Genomic DNA, 15,090 nt, shown 5'->3' on the forward strand with positions numbered 1-15,090 from the left:
GGAGCCGTGGTTGTAGCTCTTCACCGTCACTGGGTCACTGAGGAAGAAGGCGGCATGAGCATCTAACTGTGGTTGCTAGCAGGTTGTTGACGAAGAGGGTGAGTCTTAGTGGGGAAGGAGGAAGAAGGAAGCGTGAGAGTGAAGAACAAAAAAGACATAGAAATCCTTGGACATTTAAACGGATGCATAGAAAAAAAAAAGGTGAGAAACACAAGTAGAAGGGTATTTGGTTAAACTAGCAGGGTTGCTTTACACGAGGTGCTTGGCCTTCTTTTTCCACACATAGGTGCAACTACTCTGAACGCAGTAGTCACTCCATGTACTGGGCGTCAATTACGGTTTCAGTGCGAAACCAATGCCATCAAAAACGTTTGTCAAATACACCCCAAATCACTCCTAAATACATTATGCAGCCATTGTCTTGGATTTTGTTCAAAATTTAGAGAACCGGGCACAGGGGCACAGCTATAAACTATTATGAGCAGGGCGTAGCCAAAAAAAATTATTGCTAGGGGCCAATAGGTTGAAAAAATAAAATTACAATATATATATATATATATATATATATATATTTTTTTTTTTTTTTCTTAGAAATTGGGGGGCCTCCTTTGTCCTTAACCGGGCCATTAATTTATGGTACCTTTGGAATTATTCCTGGACTTATTTGCAAATGCTTATTTAGCAAATAAGAACATTAATACATAACTCAACTCATAAAAACTCAATATTATTTTTACTTAATATCACATCACAAAAAAAAAAAAAAAAAAAAACCCCATTTACCAACATGAGGCTCCGCCAACTATTCATAGTCAATCACGTGAAATGAATTGCTTAAAAGTATGATTTTTATGGACATTAGAATGAATTAGGATCATTTCTATTTTATTTGAATTGGAGAATACCAAGTTAGTTATCGTAGAAATGTATTTTTGTTCTCTAAGAGCATTTCCAGTAGGGCTTTTAAACTAACTTTTAAGTTAGATTTAACAATTTTGGTACTCCAGCAGACCTTTTAAAATAGCAATTTTCCTAAAATTTGCTACAGTAATTTGCTACAGTAAACTTTCAAATTTGAAAGTTCACTGTAGCACATTCTAAACATTTTGTATTCTTTATTTTTCCTCTCTTTCCATCTCCCTCTCTCTTCTATCTATAATAAAAATAGATTAAAAAATAATATTTAAATAAAATAGATTGCAAAATAAATAGTCTGCTGGAGTTCATTGTGAAAAAATAATAGCTAAACTAAAAAAGTTGATTTTAAGTGGCTAAAATAGCCATCAACTGCCGGAGATGCTCAAGTGAAAAGTATAATTAATTAGAGCATCCACATCAAGAAAGGCAAAATTTAGTTAAACTTAACTCTCGAAATGCACTTTATTAGATATAGCTAGTCACTTTTAAAGATGATCAAATATCAAACTCTCTAAATATTTCTCTACTTTAACCAAATATTATTTTTTTTTTATTGCGAAACCAAACTACTTTAACTACCATGAAACTCACTTTCATTTTCTCACTCATGGAATTATTTTTTGTGCCCAACTGCATATTTAATACAAGAGATTTCATTGATGAATGCCTTTGCTTTTTGCTTTTGGTGGACAGAAATTTTCATCTCTGTATGTTCTCTTTTGCTCTTGGTGGTGTAACGAAAAGAAAAATGGCAGGGGAGAAAAATAAAAGGGGAGGGGATGAAATTCTAGAGGAAAAGAGAGGGAAGCAAAACGAAAAGTGGCCCCAGTGAAATAAAATAATCAGATAAAATTTTTAATATTTGCTTTTTGGGTCTTTAGATTTGAAGAGGATATCTGACAAATGTTAAATTTAACATTTGATAAAGAGTTTGATGTGGGGGGTTTTTGTAGATTTTGTTAAAATTTTAAAGAAATGTTAGATATAGTGGGTGTTTGACTGTTTGTTAAACAACACCCCCACCGCGCTGCACTGTTTAACAGATAAAAAAATAAAAAAATAAAAATAATAATTGATATGAAAAAATGAAAAAGCAATATTGAAAAATAAAAAAATTTGTTTTATAGTAATTTTTTTAGTTGAATAATAATAAAATGTAAATGATGTGATATAAAAAGTGAATGATTTGATATAAAAATAAGAATATTTTTTTTAAAAAAAAATAAAGTGAATAGTGTGGTAAAATGTGAGGAAATGTGAGGAAGTTTAACAAACGAAAAGTGGCGCTAATGAAATAAAATAATCAGATAAAATTTGTAATATTTGATAAATGTTAAATTTAACATTTGATAAAGAGTTTGATGCGAGGGTTTTTGTAGATTTTATTAAATGTTAGATATAGAGAGTTTGCGGAGGATCCGTTAGCATGTAATTATGTTGTCGAACATTTATTTCACCTTGTTCTTATTTCTCATGTGGACGACAGACAGACAGTTTAAGATGAGGTAGGGATCCTGCCAGCTGGCAGAGGCCGTACAGGTCTTAAGAGATAAGACGACTTGCGTCAATGGCCCAGCAGTATTTAGTGTTTAAACATCACTAAACTTGGCCATCACCATATCTATCAAACTATCACCTCTTTCTTCTTCTTCTTCTTTTCCAGGTGCGTTTTGCTTCTATCAATCTTGATCAACAATGGAAATATGGGTTGCGCTTTCCATTGTTGCCGTTGTAGTGGTGCTAAAATCAGCATGGAGAGTGTTGAGATGGGTGTGGGTGAGGCCAAAGGCGCTGGAGAGGTGCCTGAGAGAGCAGGGTCTCACCGGCAACTCCTACGGCCTTTTGTTTGGAGACTTGAAGGCGAGCATTAAGATGTCTAATCAAGCAAGGTCTACCCCCATAAACTTCACCAATGATATTGCACCACGTGTTATCCCCTTCATCCATCAAAATATCAAGAATTATGGTGTGTACTATTCCTAGTTGGGTGAACTATTCCTTTTACTTGCCAAATAATATACTTTGACAGAAATTCGTGGAATTTGTTGAAGTGAAAATGGTTTTTTTTTTTTTTTTTTATTTTTTTTATTTTTTTTTTTTATGGTGTGAAGTGTTTCCTTGTCAAAAGGATGATGTGGAGGTTCATGAGAACTAGAAGGATGTGGGTTTATTTTATTTCTCTTGTGAATTGCTTGGAATTTTTTTTTTTTTGGTTTCTCTGTGAAGTGTTTGGGTGACAAGAAAGTTGGAGCAATTGGCACTTTGACGTCAATGGGCTGATGCTGATTTTTGCGTCCCTCTAAAATCTTGTTCTCTCATTTTCAATTTCTGTTGGTTTTCTTCTCTTGGTCTCATTTGATTTGGCATTTAAAGCATTTTCTTTTTCAATTTGAATTGTATGTTCTCTGATGGTTGTTGGCAGAGAACCCCATAATTGATGATTTTCATTCCATTAGGTTGTACGGACAAATTTCAGTCCCTTATTCATCTAGTAAGGCGCTAATAAGTGAGGCGCAAAGTAGAATATTTTAATTGAGATGTAGTGAATTGTAGAGTCAGGGTCCGAATTCATTATTTTTGACTCTGAAACTATGTTCAATCATCAAGTAATGCTATTCATTCCTCTTATGTCATCTCAAAACTGATGTGACTTTTAAAATCATCATTGCATCAAAATTTAATAGTGATCTATCACAAATCGAATGGTTATTTTAAAAGCCATATCAATTTTGAGAGGACATAAGGGAGACGTTTAGCATTATTCTCAACCGTCATTTATCCTAAAAGCTTAAGCTAATAAAAAATGATGAATTTAATTATTTAAATTGCATTATAATATAATATGACTGTTGGAATAAAGTGTAAAGTAATAATAAAGAAGAATGTTTTAATAGAGTAGAGAAAGATTTAGAGAGTTTGATGTAAAGTGCTTTTGGAGGGAGGGAGGAGGGAGCTAGTTAAGCTAGAAAAAAGTGAATTTTCTAACCAAATTTTAACTAAAGAATAGCTAATTCACTATAAATGCCCTAAGATGAGCTAGGTCATGAATAATGTGTCCGCCACAGAACTTCTGCCAACTTTTAAAAGTGATGTGTCATTGTTGTGTCCACGGAATAATGTGTACTTTCGTAATTAAGCTAAGCACAGCATGTAAGCCTCTAAAAGTGATGTGTCATTTTTTATTAATGCTATTAAAAAAGCATGTGAGAAGCACATATTATTAAACAAAAACGTGTTTTTCACATGGTAAGATAGTTCCTAAAACCCAATTTGTAGGAAATTAAGCGTAAGAAACGCTTGACTTAAATGATATGCATCTCAGCAACCATTATTTGAATAGAGTATTAGATATTCTTCCCAACTTATTATATATATATATATATGCTAAACAGAGAACAAAAACATGCAGGTAAGAATTCTTTTACCTGGTTTGGCCCAACACCCAGGGTGAACATTATGAACCCTGAACAATTGAAAGATATCTTCTCCAAGATCTATGACTTTCGGAAGATAGAAGGAACTCCACTTACCAAATTGCTAGCAACCGGACTAGCACAATATGAGGCTGAAAAATGGGCTAAACACAGAAAAATTATCAATCCAGCTTTCCATCTAGAGAAGCTGAAGGTTAGTTTATTCTTTTCATTTATTGCAATCCATTTAGATTCAATTACAATGGCATTTGAATTAAACTTACTGTTTGAATCTTGATTAAAAATGTTGTATGTTGAGTCATGAATGTTTTTCTCATCTCAAAAGTTAGTCCCTAATTTAATTCCATTGGTATGATGCAAATACTTTTTACAACTGTTTTATTCGCTCTTTGAAGAAGCATTTGCAAAAAAAAAAAAAAAAAAGTTGCTTTTAGCCAAGAGTAATGCTAGGAGGAGGACTTTAGTCCTCACAAATGTGATGTGGCTTTTAAAATTACCAATTGATCAAAATTCAATAATGATCACCTCAAATTCAATGGTGATTTTAAAAACATTACATTTGGGAGGACTTTAGTCTTTTCTTCTAACATTACTCTTTAATTGCCAAACACTTCTCAAAACACTTAACAAAAATACTCGTTACTTTTAAGCCAATTTTCTGCATAGAATATTTCCTATATATTTTCCATGTTAGCATGATTTACTTCTAGGTTTACCTTTGATTCTTTTCCTTATTTAGTCTAGGTTTTTTTGGTTTACCATTGTTATACAATTTAATGCACTTCAATATATTCAAGATGTAGCTCTTAACGGTTTCATTTGTTTCTCTCTCTCTGCTTCTGCTCTCTTCTCTCTTTCATATTATATGTCCCATTATATATTTCTACATGGTATTAGAGCTTCTTTTCTGTGGCATTTAGCGAACGCCTTCTAGCATTTGCTCAGTGTCTCCTTCTTTGCTCTATTTGGCAATCTTTCTGTTCCAAGCATCCTTTTGAGTTTCTGGCCTCTAATTTTTATCAGTCTAATTAGCAATTCACGCGCTTCCTAAAAAATCTGTTTCCATTGCCGCTACTTTCAATGCTGCTAAGCCTTCCTTGAACTATATTCTAGAAATTGAAAACCAGAATCAAGTTTGCTAGGTACAGATTTATAGATATGTGGAAGCTCTAATGTCATTGGACATCCCATGCCACCACGCACTAATGTTGCCGCTTTTACTGCCTTCCCTGCCTTCACCGCAGCTCATTTTGGAACAATAACCCTGGAATCAAGTTTGCTAGGTAGAGATGTGTTGATTCGTGGAAGGTGGGATGTAGACAGCCACCGCAAGCACCTTCACCCAATCAACTTGGTGGCCTTCCTACATGTCGATGGAGTCTCTGCATGTGGGAATATTTATATATTTCCATGTTAGCATGATTTACTTTTAGGTTTAATACTGTGATATGGATAAGATTAGTGTTAGATAGGTTTAATAGTTTTAAGTTATTATGATTAAAGTTATTTGAATTTGAATATTAAAACTTTAGGTGTTATCACTTTAGGCTTTTTCTACTTGTATTTCTATTTAAGGACCAGACGTATGTCTTTGTGGATTGTATCCAACCCCAATTGGATTCACTTGTGGTTTGTCTCCAGCCCTAATTCACTTGTCCCAAGAACTTGCTAATAGCCATAGGAAGATGTAAATTTAATAATTTAATTAATACTTTAACACTCCCCCTCATGTGTGGGCTTGAAATTCATTTTAAAAGGTGAAGCCCAACATGTGGAATATTTTAATTAAATGGGGGGTGAATGATGGAGTTAAGGTTCGAACTCAGGTTTTTTTTTTTTTTTTTTTGAATAAAAAACTGCATTCTCATTAATGAAATTCAATGGCAATTGGAGCAACTTGCTCCATTTGCAAAATCTCAGAGATACACTCAGGTGGTTCATAGAACCACGTGTTATCCAAAAAACTCCTTATAGCTAGTTTCGACATTGTATGAGCTGCCTTATTTCCATCCCTACGCACAAAAGTAAAACACCATTGCGTCATGGCTTGTAGTTCATGCTTGATGTCTTCCACCACGAAACCCATACTGCTCCAGTCCGGATCGGATGAATTAACCGCCGTAATCACCATCTTTGCGTCTCCTTCGAAATGAACATGTTCAAGCCCCAAAGATCTGCAGAACTGAATGGCTATAAGTGCTGCCCTTGCCTCCGCTTGTGCTACCTCCAGATTACCCCTTAAAGTTTTGCTGCAGGCCGCGAGGAGCTGCCCTCGATCATCCCTCACCACCACGCCAAAACCCATCCATCCCTGCTCCTTCCCCAACGATGCATCCCAATTAACTTTCCACCAGCCATGACAAGGAGGCCGCCAAACCTCCTCTACAGCCATTTCATTCCTTACCCTTAGCTTATCCTCTACTGCATTAGCTTTGGCAAACTCCTCCACTGCCGTTGACGTACGTTGAACAAGAATACTAGGATGAACAAAGGTCCCCTCAAACACAGCCTCATTTCTGCGAAGCCACACCCTTCGTACAGTACCACTAAATTGTAATATTTCATCAGCCTCACATTGATTAAAAATCTCCTCTACAAGCTGCAAAAAATTAACTACACCAGTGGAACTCTTTTTTTGAAGCTTCTTGCCCCCAACACTCCACACATCCATGGCAGAAGGGCATTGCCATAAAATATGGAGAGTCGTTTCTGGCTCCCTTCCGCATAGAGGGCATAGTTGATCATCAATCATTTTCCTTTTAAACAAATTGCTTCGGGTAGGCAAAATATCGTGACAGGCCCTCCATAAAAAGTTCTTTTCCACATTCGGCACTTTCATTCTCCATAGCTTGTTCCATACCATACTATTTCCCACCTTTGAAGAACTGGAGGCTCTTTGCTGCTCTTCAAGTTCCAGCTGTAGATAGTAGGCACTTCTTACCGAGAAGAAACCATTTTTTGTTCCACACCATATTCGCCTATCCTCCCTGTTAGAGACACTAACTGACAGGGATTGAATTAGATGGACCTCCTCCATTGTGAAAATATTTTCCAGCAAGGTTGAGTTCCACCAACCTGAATTCCCATCAATTAATTCACTAACCGTGGCCTCGGGATGCAGTAAAGAAGGTGGAGTTTGCACCATATATGTTGAGGGCCGTGGTAGCCACTTATCCTTCCAAATCTTCACCCGATTCCCATTTCCAATCCGCCATATCAACCCAGCTTTCACCAAATTGCACGAGCTATGGATACTCCGCCAAGCAAAAGAAGGTCTTGTGCCTAGAGAAGCCTCCAGAATGTCGCCCCCCGGATAGTATTTACCTTCCATAATTTTTGATAAAAAACTGTCCGGTGTGTGCCACAACCTCCAAATCTGTTTTGCCAAAAGAGCTTTGTTAAAGCTCCTGAAATCTCTATAGCCCATACCGCCAAATTGTTTTGCTACCCCCATGCGCCTCCAACTCATCCAATGCACCTTAGAATCCGTATTTGACTTGCTCCACCAGAATTTTTGCATTAGTGCATTAATTTCCCCACATAATGTTTTTGGGAAAAGAAACACACTCATACAATAAGTCGGGATGGCTTGAATCACCGCTTTTAAAAGAATTTCCTTCCCCGCCTGAGATAGGAATTTTAACTTCCAATCTTGTAATCTCTTCCAAATTCGATCAATAATTCCCTTAAAAGCAGCCGTACGAGATTTTCCAACCATCGCTGGCAACCCCAAATACGTATCATAGCATTGTGTGGCTGAGATCCCCGACACTTCTGAAATCCTTTCTTTATCCGCCATTGATGTATTTCGGCTAAAATAAATAGCCGTCTTATGATTGTTGAGTCTTTGACCCGAAGCTTCTTCATAATGACTTAGAAGTTGCGTCAAAACATTCCACTCCGTAAGGTTTGCCCTGCAAAATAGCAAACTATCATCTGCAAATAATAGATGGCTTATACGGGGGCCATTTTTTGAAGTAGGGACCCCTGTTAACAACCCATCTTGAGTAGCCTGGGTCAACATAGAGCTCAGAGCCTCAGCACAAATGAGAAATAAGTATGGAGATATGGGGTCGCCTTGCCTTAGACCCCTTGTCGGATTAATATTACCACACGGACTCCCATTCACCAAAATTGCATATCTAACTGAGGTGACACACATCATAATCAAACGATTCCATCGTTCATCAAAACCCATCCTCCTCATAACCTCCTCCAAAAACCTCCACTCCACTCGATCATAGGCCTTACTCATATCCAGCTTGACTGCCATAAAACTCTTCTTTCCCCCCAACCTAGAGTGCATTGTGTGGAGAGTTTCATAAGCAGCCAAAATGTTATCAGTGATAAGCCTACCCGGAATAAAAGCACTTTGGGTTGGTGAGATAATGTGAGGCAAAATCTTCTTCAATCTATTAGCCAGGACCTTAGAAATTAATTTGTATAAGACATTACACAAACTAATAGGCCTAAACTCAGTGACACATGTTGGGTTCTTCACTTTTGGAATTAAAACAATATTTGTCATGTTTAAATAATCGGGCATGATTCCGGAATTTAAAGTATCAACGACAGCCTGACAAACCTCAGACCCCATGGTTTCCCATGAGTTTTGAAAGAAACCCGCAGAAAGACCGTCTGGACCCGGTGCTTTAAGTGGAGCCATGTGGTGGAGTGCATAATTAACTTCCTCTTTAGTAAATTCCTTCATTAGCTCTTCATTCATAGGCCTCGACACTCGTGCTTCTAGTTGACTTACGCACAACTCCATATCACCTGCAGGACCTGCTGAAAAAAGACCAGAAAAATAATCCACAAAAGCCTTTTCTATATCCTCCGGAGTCTCCCATAAATGCCCTTGCTCATCCTTTATCGAATAAATCTGGTTTGATTTTTTCCGATAATTAGCATAGGCATGATAGTATTTGGTGTTCCGGTCCCCATATTTTAACCAATCGACTTTTGCGCGCTGCTTCCACCTCAACTCTTCTTGGTCCAACAAGTTCTGTAGTTCTTGTTTTACAATATTGGCTTCACCTCCTGCACCCACGTCCTCACTCCCATACAGCACATTCAATCGTGATTTAAGCTTATTGATGGAATTTTTAGTGGGTCCACAGTTCACTTGTTGCCAACGTAAAGAGGCTCTTTTACATCTAGCTAGCTTCTGGTCAATGCTTTCCCAGCCAACACCCAAAGGCAGATTTTGGATCCACGTCTGAGTGATAATTTTTTTATATTCCTTGTCTAGAGCCCATGACGCTTCGTACCTAAACCTTCTCCCCAACCCATGTTGCTGCTGCATCCCCTTCAAACATAGTGTTAGTACTGCATGATCCGAAGTAGTAGATGATTCAACCCACACTTCGGCTGCCGGAAATAAATCACACCAAGCCGGATTTGCCACCCCTCGATCCAAACGCTCCTTGATAAATTCAGACCCCTCCCTACAATTACTCCATGTGTATTTCGGTCCACGAAAGCCAAGGTCCGACAATTCACAATCGTTAAGAACTGATTGGAAATTTCGCATTTGGCTAATTTGTCTACCCCCTCCACCCCACTTCTCGGATAAGGAGACAACTTCATTAAAGTCTCCGATACACAACCATGGAGACGGAGTTAGACGACCCAAAGTTTTAAGGAGGTTCCAAGCTTCGTGGCGTTTGGCCGCATTTGGATGTCCATAAAAACCTGTAAACTTCCATGGAACATCTAAATTGGGAAATTTTATGACTCCGTTAATATGACTGTGACTAAAATTTTGAATGTCCACTGATATATCAACACCCCAAAAAAGAGCCAATCCTCCCCCTTTACCCACACCATCTACTACGAACATACTTGAGAATCCCAATTTATACCTAATCCTCTCCATTTTATCATTCCGTAGTTTGGTCTCCATAAGGAATACCATCATAGGGCTCTTCTCCTTTACCATCCGGCAAAGGTCTTGAACTGTCCGGAGGTTCTCAAGCCCCCGGCAGTTCCAACTTAAAATTCTCATTGCGGTCGGCGGGACTGCTTAGCAGCCTCCGCCATTCCCGAACCATTTTGATTGTCAACATACGACTCCAAACCCTGACTTGTCACCGCTTCCCAAATTTCTTTTTTTTTCCAATTCCCCTGCTTAGATGGTGACATAGTGTCTCCATTCACAGCTTCACCTTCCCTTTCTTTCCGTTTGCCAATGATCACTCCCTCCCTTCCCATCAGTCCGGCCTCCTTCAAAAATCCATGCGCCTCATGCATGGTTTTTTCCACATCAGCAATACAAGGTCCAGAATACGTCATGGGATGGTCAACACGTGGCAGTGGGCTATTAGAACTCCCCACCTTATTTCCTCTTAAATTCTGGCTCCTTACTTTCTCAGCTGCCACCTCATCATGTCCTTTATTAGTCTCCACAACAAATTTTCCCATAACAGAAGATCCTGCCGTTTTGGATCCATTTAAAGCCCCCAGATTATTTTCCTTTTCCTCTTTCCGCATATCTCTCCTCCCAGAAATGCTTTGAGACCCCTTTGCGTGGCTTTCCTTAGCAATATTGCTCCCACGTTGACTCCCATAATTAATACCAGAATTCATCCCCCGATTCTCGCTCCTTTCCTTCTGAACATTGGTGCACTTAGGGTTTGAGGGCATTTTTCTATGGTCGCCGCCGTCATCTTGTTCCATGTCTTCATCACCGGAAAAATAATGCCGGTAGCTCTCTTTTGTCGGTTTATCGTATCTGGATGATCCAGGCCTCTCCGAATGTTTGCTCCCCCCCCCTATCTTGCCTGCGAGTTGGTGAGGATGCCCTCAACCACAGCCCATACTCTACTGGAGTCTCCTGATGGCGCATTTTACTCTGGAGAGGGCACCCCGTCTTCCCATGGTTGATGACCCCGCAATTGAAGCAGAGCTTAGGTAGACGTTCATATTGGAAGGCTATCCATTTCGATTTTCCTTGTACTTTGAGCATTCTTCCCCGAGCGAGTGGCTTTGCCAGATCAATTTCTATTTTGACGCGCAAATATGCCCCCCAACCAATACCATCCGCTTCCGTGTCAACATCCTCCACCACTCCAACAGTTGATCCAATCCTTCGTCCAGTCATTTGAGTCATACACGCCAACGGCAAATTCACCATCCGAACCCAGAAGGCTGCTCGATCAAAAGTATATTCCAATGGTGATGATAGACCGTCGAAGTCTTCGATAAGAAAAAGGCTCCCTTCAAAGACCCAAGGTCTACCCTCCAGAATTCGCTTCTTGTCTCCTATGTTCGTGAATTCCACCAGAAACAAGTTCTCTCCCAAAACTTGGAATGAAAATGTTTCCGAAGGTTTCCACCAACGCATCATATCTGACTTGATCGTCTCCTTACTCACCAACCGGTCCGCAACTAATTTCCCCAACACACATGCTCGCCCCCTTGTTAACCCTCCCTGCAGTTCCTCCACCGGTGTGTCCAAATCTAAACTTTCTTCTTCCGTTAATGAAAGATTCATCCACATCTTAGACAAATCCTCCATCGTTATACGAATCTACTTCCACAGACTCAAAGAGGCTTGGAAAACTGTTCCTTCTCTCCTAGAGGTTCTAGAGAGAAAAACGAACTCAGGTTTTTGGCTCTAATATCATATATGTTAAATTACCACTTATCCCAAAAGTTAAAGCTGATAGGAATAAGTAAATTTAATTATTTAATCAATACTTTAACATTTTTTTCCTTATTTAGTCTAGATTTTCTTGTTCACCACTTCTTAGCCTCTTTATAAAGATACCATTGTAATACAGTTTAATACACTTCAATATATTCAAGATGTAACCCTAATGATTTCATCAGTTTCTCTCTCTCCGCTTTCTACTATATGTATATATATATAACACTAATTTGTACCTAGTACCTATCAAGTACTTATATCACTCCACTGTGACATTGGCCACAGATTTCAAACAAGAATACACTTGAAATATTTGTATATGCATGTGATATATGCTAATTTTATATGTTTGCTTTGATACTCACCTATATATTTCCTTTGTTATTTTTTCATCTTCTTTTATGTAGAATATGTTACCAGCATTTCGTCAAAGTTGCAGTGACATGATTATCAAATGGGAAAGTTTGGTCTCTGAAGACGGTTCAATTGAGTTAGATGTATGGCCTTATCTGCAAAATTTATCAAGTGATATGATTTCTCGAACAGCCTTCGGGAGTAGTTATGAAGAAGGAAGAAATATTTTCGAACTTCAAAGAGAGCTAGCGGAGCTGGTCATTCAAAGTATGCAATCTATGTACATTCCGGGATGGAGGTAAACTAAAACATTTCAATGTCTTTTAATACTTAAATAATAAAGTTTTTCTTATTGAATTAGGTTCGTTTATCAAATGAATCAAACAAAAGAGCAACTTGAATTTTTATGCTAGAAGTAAGAATTTTTTTTTTTTTTTTTTTCAAGTAAAGAAAGTTTTATAAAAATAAAAAAATAAAAAAGCATAAGGCGCATATACAACCAGTATACAATAGAAACACCTAACTAGAACAAGCAAAAGAAAGACCCAATTAACCCAACACATGCAGCCCTAAAACCCGAAACCTACAAAACACTCACCGCTAAAATACATGAGCCTTGCCTTTAAGTTTTTATTTAATTTGGATTTAGTTCTTGGGTTTTCAATTTTAAGAATAAGTGTTTAAGTTTTGCCCAAGTTTTAAGTTGGTCCTTTTATCGTTTTACCATTAAAGTTAACAGTTTTTACCTGCCACACTTGTCTCATTTGACACCCCAAGCTCTATGTCAACGTTAAAGATAATAGTTTTCCCCCTAATGCTACAAATCCAAAATATTAGGATGATTCAAAGGTAACTGTTTTTGTTTCTGTAGTTGGATCTGTTGTTTCTTGTTTTTCTAAGGATGAGTTGGCGCTTAATGATATAGCATTGATATTAGATGCTAGTTTGGACGTTGACATGTCAATTGAAACAAAAGTGACATGACATCCTTAATTCTAACAAAAAGGTAAAACCTAATAACCATATTATTGAAATTAGAAACCCAATGACTAAATTCAAACAAGTTTTTGGTTGACAAAAATACCAACATCCAATAACTGAAGTTAAATTCATATTGTTGCACGTAATTCACTCTATTCTTGTCCTCACATTTTCATGAATGGTTTTGCAAGTAGGTTTCTGCCAACTAAGATGAACAAGAGGATGAAGGAAATTGACAAGGAAATACAAGCTTCCCTTAAAGGGATTATCAACAAAAGAGAGAGGGCAATAAAGCGAGGTGAAGGCAGAAACGATGACTTATTAGGCATACTCATGGAATCCAACTTGAAAGAAATTGAAGAACATGGGAACAACAAGAATATGGGTATGAATCTTAAAGATGTAATTGAGGAGTGTAAACTTTTTTATTTTGCGGGGCAAGAAACGAGCTCGGTTTTGCTGGTTTGGACGATGGTTATGCTGACTAGGCATCCGAGTTGGCAAGAACGTGCAAGAGAAGAGGTTTTGCAAGTCTTTGGTCAAAACAAACCAGATTTTGAGGGGTTGAATCGCCTAAAAGTAGTAAGTACTTTTTTTTGCTTAGTCTACTAAATAGTATTTCTCAGAATGAATTATTCAAAAACTTTATGGATGGTTTGAGAAAATTGCTTGCTTTCAATAGTTCTTTGAATCAACCATTTTAGCAAGAGAATTTGCAAAGATTGCTTCACCATTTTGCTGATGAATTCTTAAAATATTAATCACAATGATCAATGTCATAGGTGACCATGATTTTGTATGAAGTTCTAAGACTATATCCACCAGTAATTTTCCTTACTCGAAATGTTCACGAGGAAACGAAGCTCGGAAAGTTGTCTTTACCGGCCGGAGTTCAGATCACCTTGCCAATAATTCTCATCCACCATGATCATGAACTTTGGGGTGATGATGCACATGAGTTCAAACCAGAGAGGTTTTCTGAGGGAGTTTCCAAGGCAACAAAGGGCCAAGTTTCTTTCTTCCCCTTCGGATGGGGTCCTCGGATATGCATTGGACAAAGCTTTGCTATGATGGAAGCTAAACTTGCTCTATCAATGATCCTACAACGCTTTTGCTTGGAGGTTTGCCCATCGTATGCTCATGCTCCTTCCTTAGTTGCAACTCTTCACCCGCAATATGGAGCTCACATCATTCTACGAAATCTCTAAAATAGCGGATATCACTTGTAGGATATGGAGTCATGGTAATTATCTACCAAAATAGCTAGTAATTTAGGCAGGTAATGTGAGAGACGATCCACTTGCCCTTTCAGACAGGTGGTCGGACAACTCAAAATTTATTTGGCCAAGTAAGTCTCATATGGAGCATTTCTTACATTTCTTGCCTAAATTGATAGCAATTCAGACATATAATTGTTGTGGATCTCATTCACAAGTTGTTGTCAAAACATATTTGGAATTGTTAGAATATATAAAAAATTATAATATTTTTTTTCGTATATTTCATATTAGGTTAAGATGAAATATTATTTAGGGGCTTATTGTAATCAAATATTGGGATAGTAATCAAATCAAGAAGACTTGATTAGCAAATTTGTATTTATTCACTACCTTATAAACATTGACCTTTTTATTATAGAAAAACAAGTTAATGAGCACAATGTAGTTCTTAAGGTTATTTTGAGTGGTGAACGTAAGTGTCTAACACCGAACTACCTATAAATTTTTTGTGTTAGTTTTTCTATATTGCTTC

At 37.7% G+C, this 15,090-nt stretch overlaps 1 protein-coding gene across 1 annotated transcript; it reads left to right on the forward strand.

Annotated features, from left to right (window-relative positions):
- The first annotated feature begins 2,453 nt into the window (after nucleotides 1–2,453).
- Nucleotides 2,454–14,836, forward strand: LOC132174946 (cytochrome P450 CYP72A219-like). The gene is made up of 5 exons (XM_059586710.2): nucleotides 2,454–2,884; nucleotides 4,328–4,545; nucleotides 12,411–12,655; nucleotides 13,533–13,920; nucleotides 14,121–14,836. Exons 1-5 carry the CDS (start codon nucleotides 2,614–2,616, stop codon nucleotides 14,544–14,546), a joined length of 1,548 nt encoding a protein of 515 aa, XP_059442693.2. The 5' UTR covers nucleotides 2,454–2,613; the 3' UTR covers nucleotides 14,547–14,836.
- The last annotated feature ends 254 nt before the right edge of the window (nucleotides 14,837–15,090 follow it).

Source organism: Corylus avellana, chromosome 3, assembly GCF_965113065.1.
Source record: "Corylus avellana chromosome 3, dhCorAvel1.hap1.2, whole genome shotgun sequence".
NCBI lineage: Eukaryota > Viridiplantae > Streptophyta > Magnoliopsida > Fagales > Betulaceae > Corylus > Corylus avellana.

Coding starts and splice junctions, on each gene's coding strand:
- LOC132174946 (XM_059586710.2), top strand. CDS start 2,614: ATGGAAATATGGGTTGCGCTTTCCATTGTTGCCGTTGTAGTGGTGCTA. Junction 4,546..12,410: donor TCCATCTAGAGAAGCTGAAG/GTTAGTTTATTC, acceptor TCTTTTATGTAG/AATATGTTACCAGCATTTCG. Junction 13,921..14,120: donor GGTTGAATCGCCTAAAAGTA/GTAAGTACTTTT, acceptor TCAATGTCATAG/GTGACCATGATTTTGTATGA.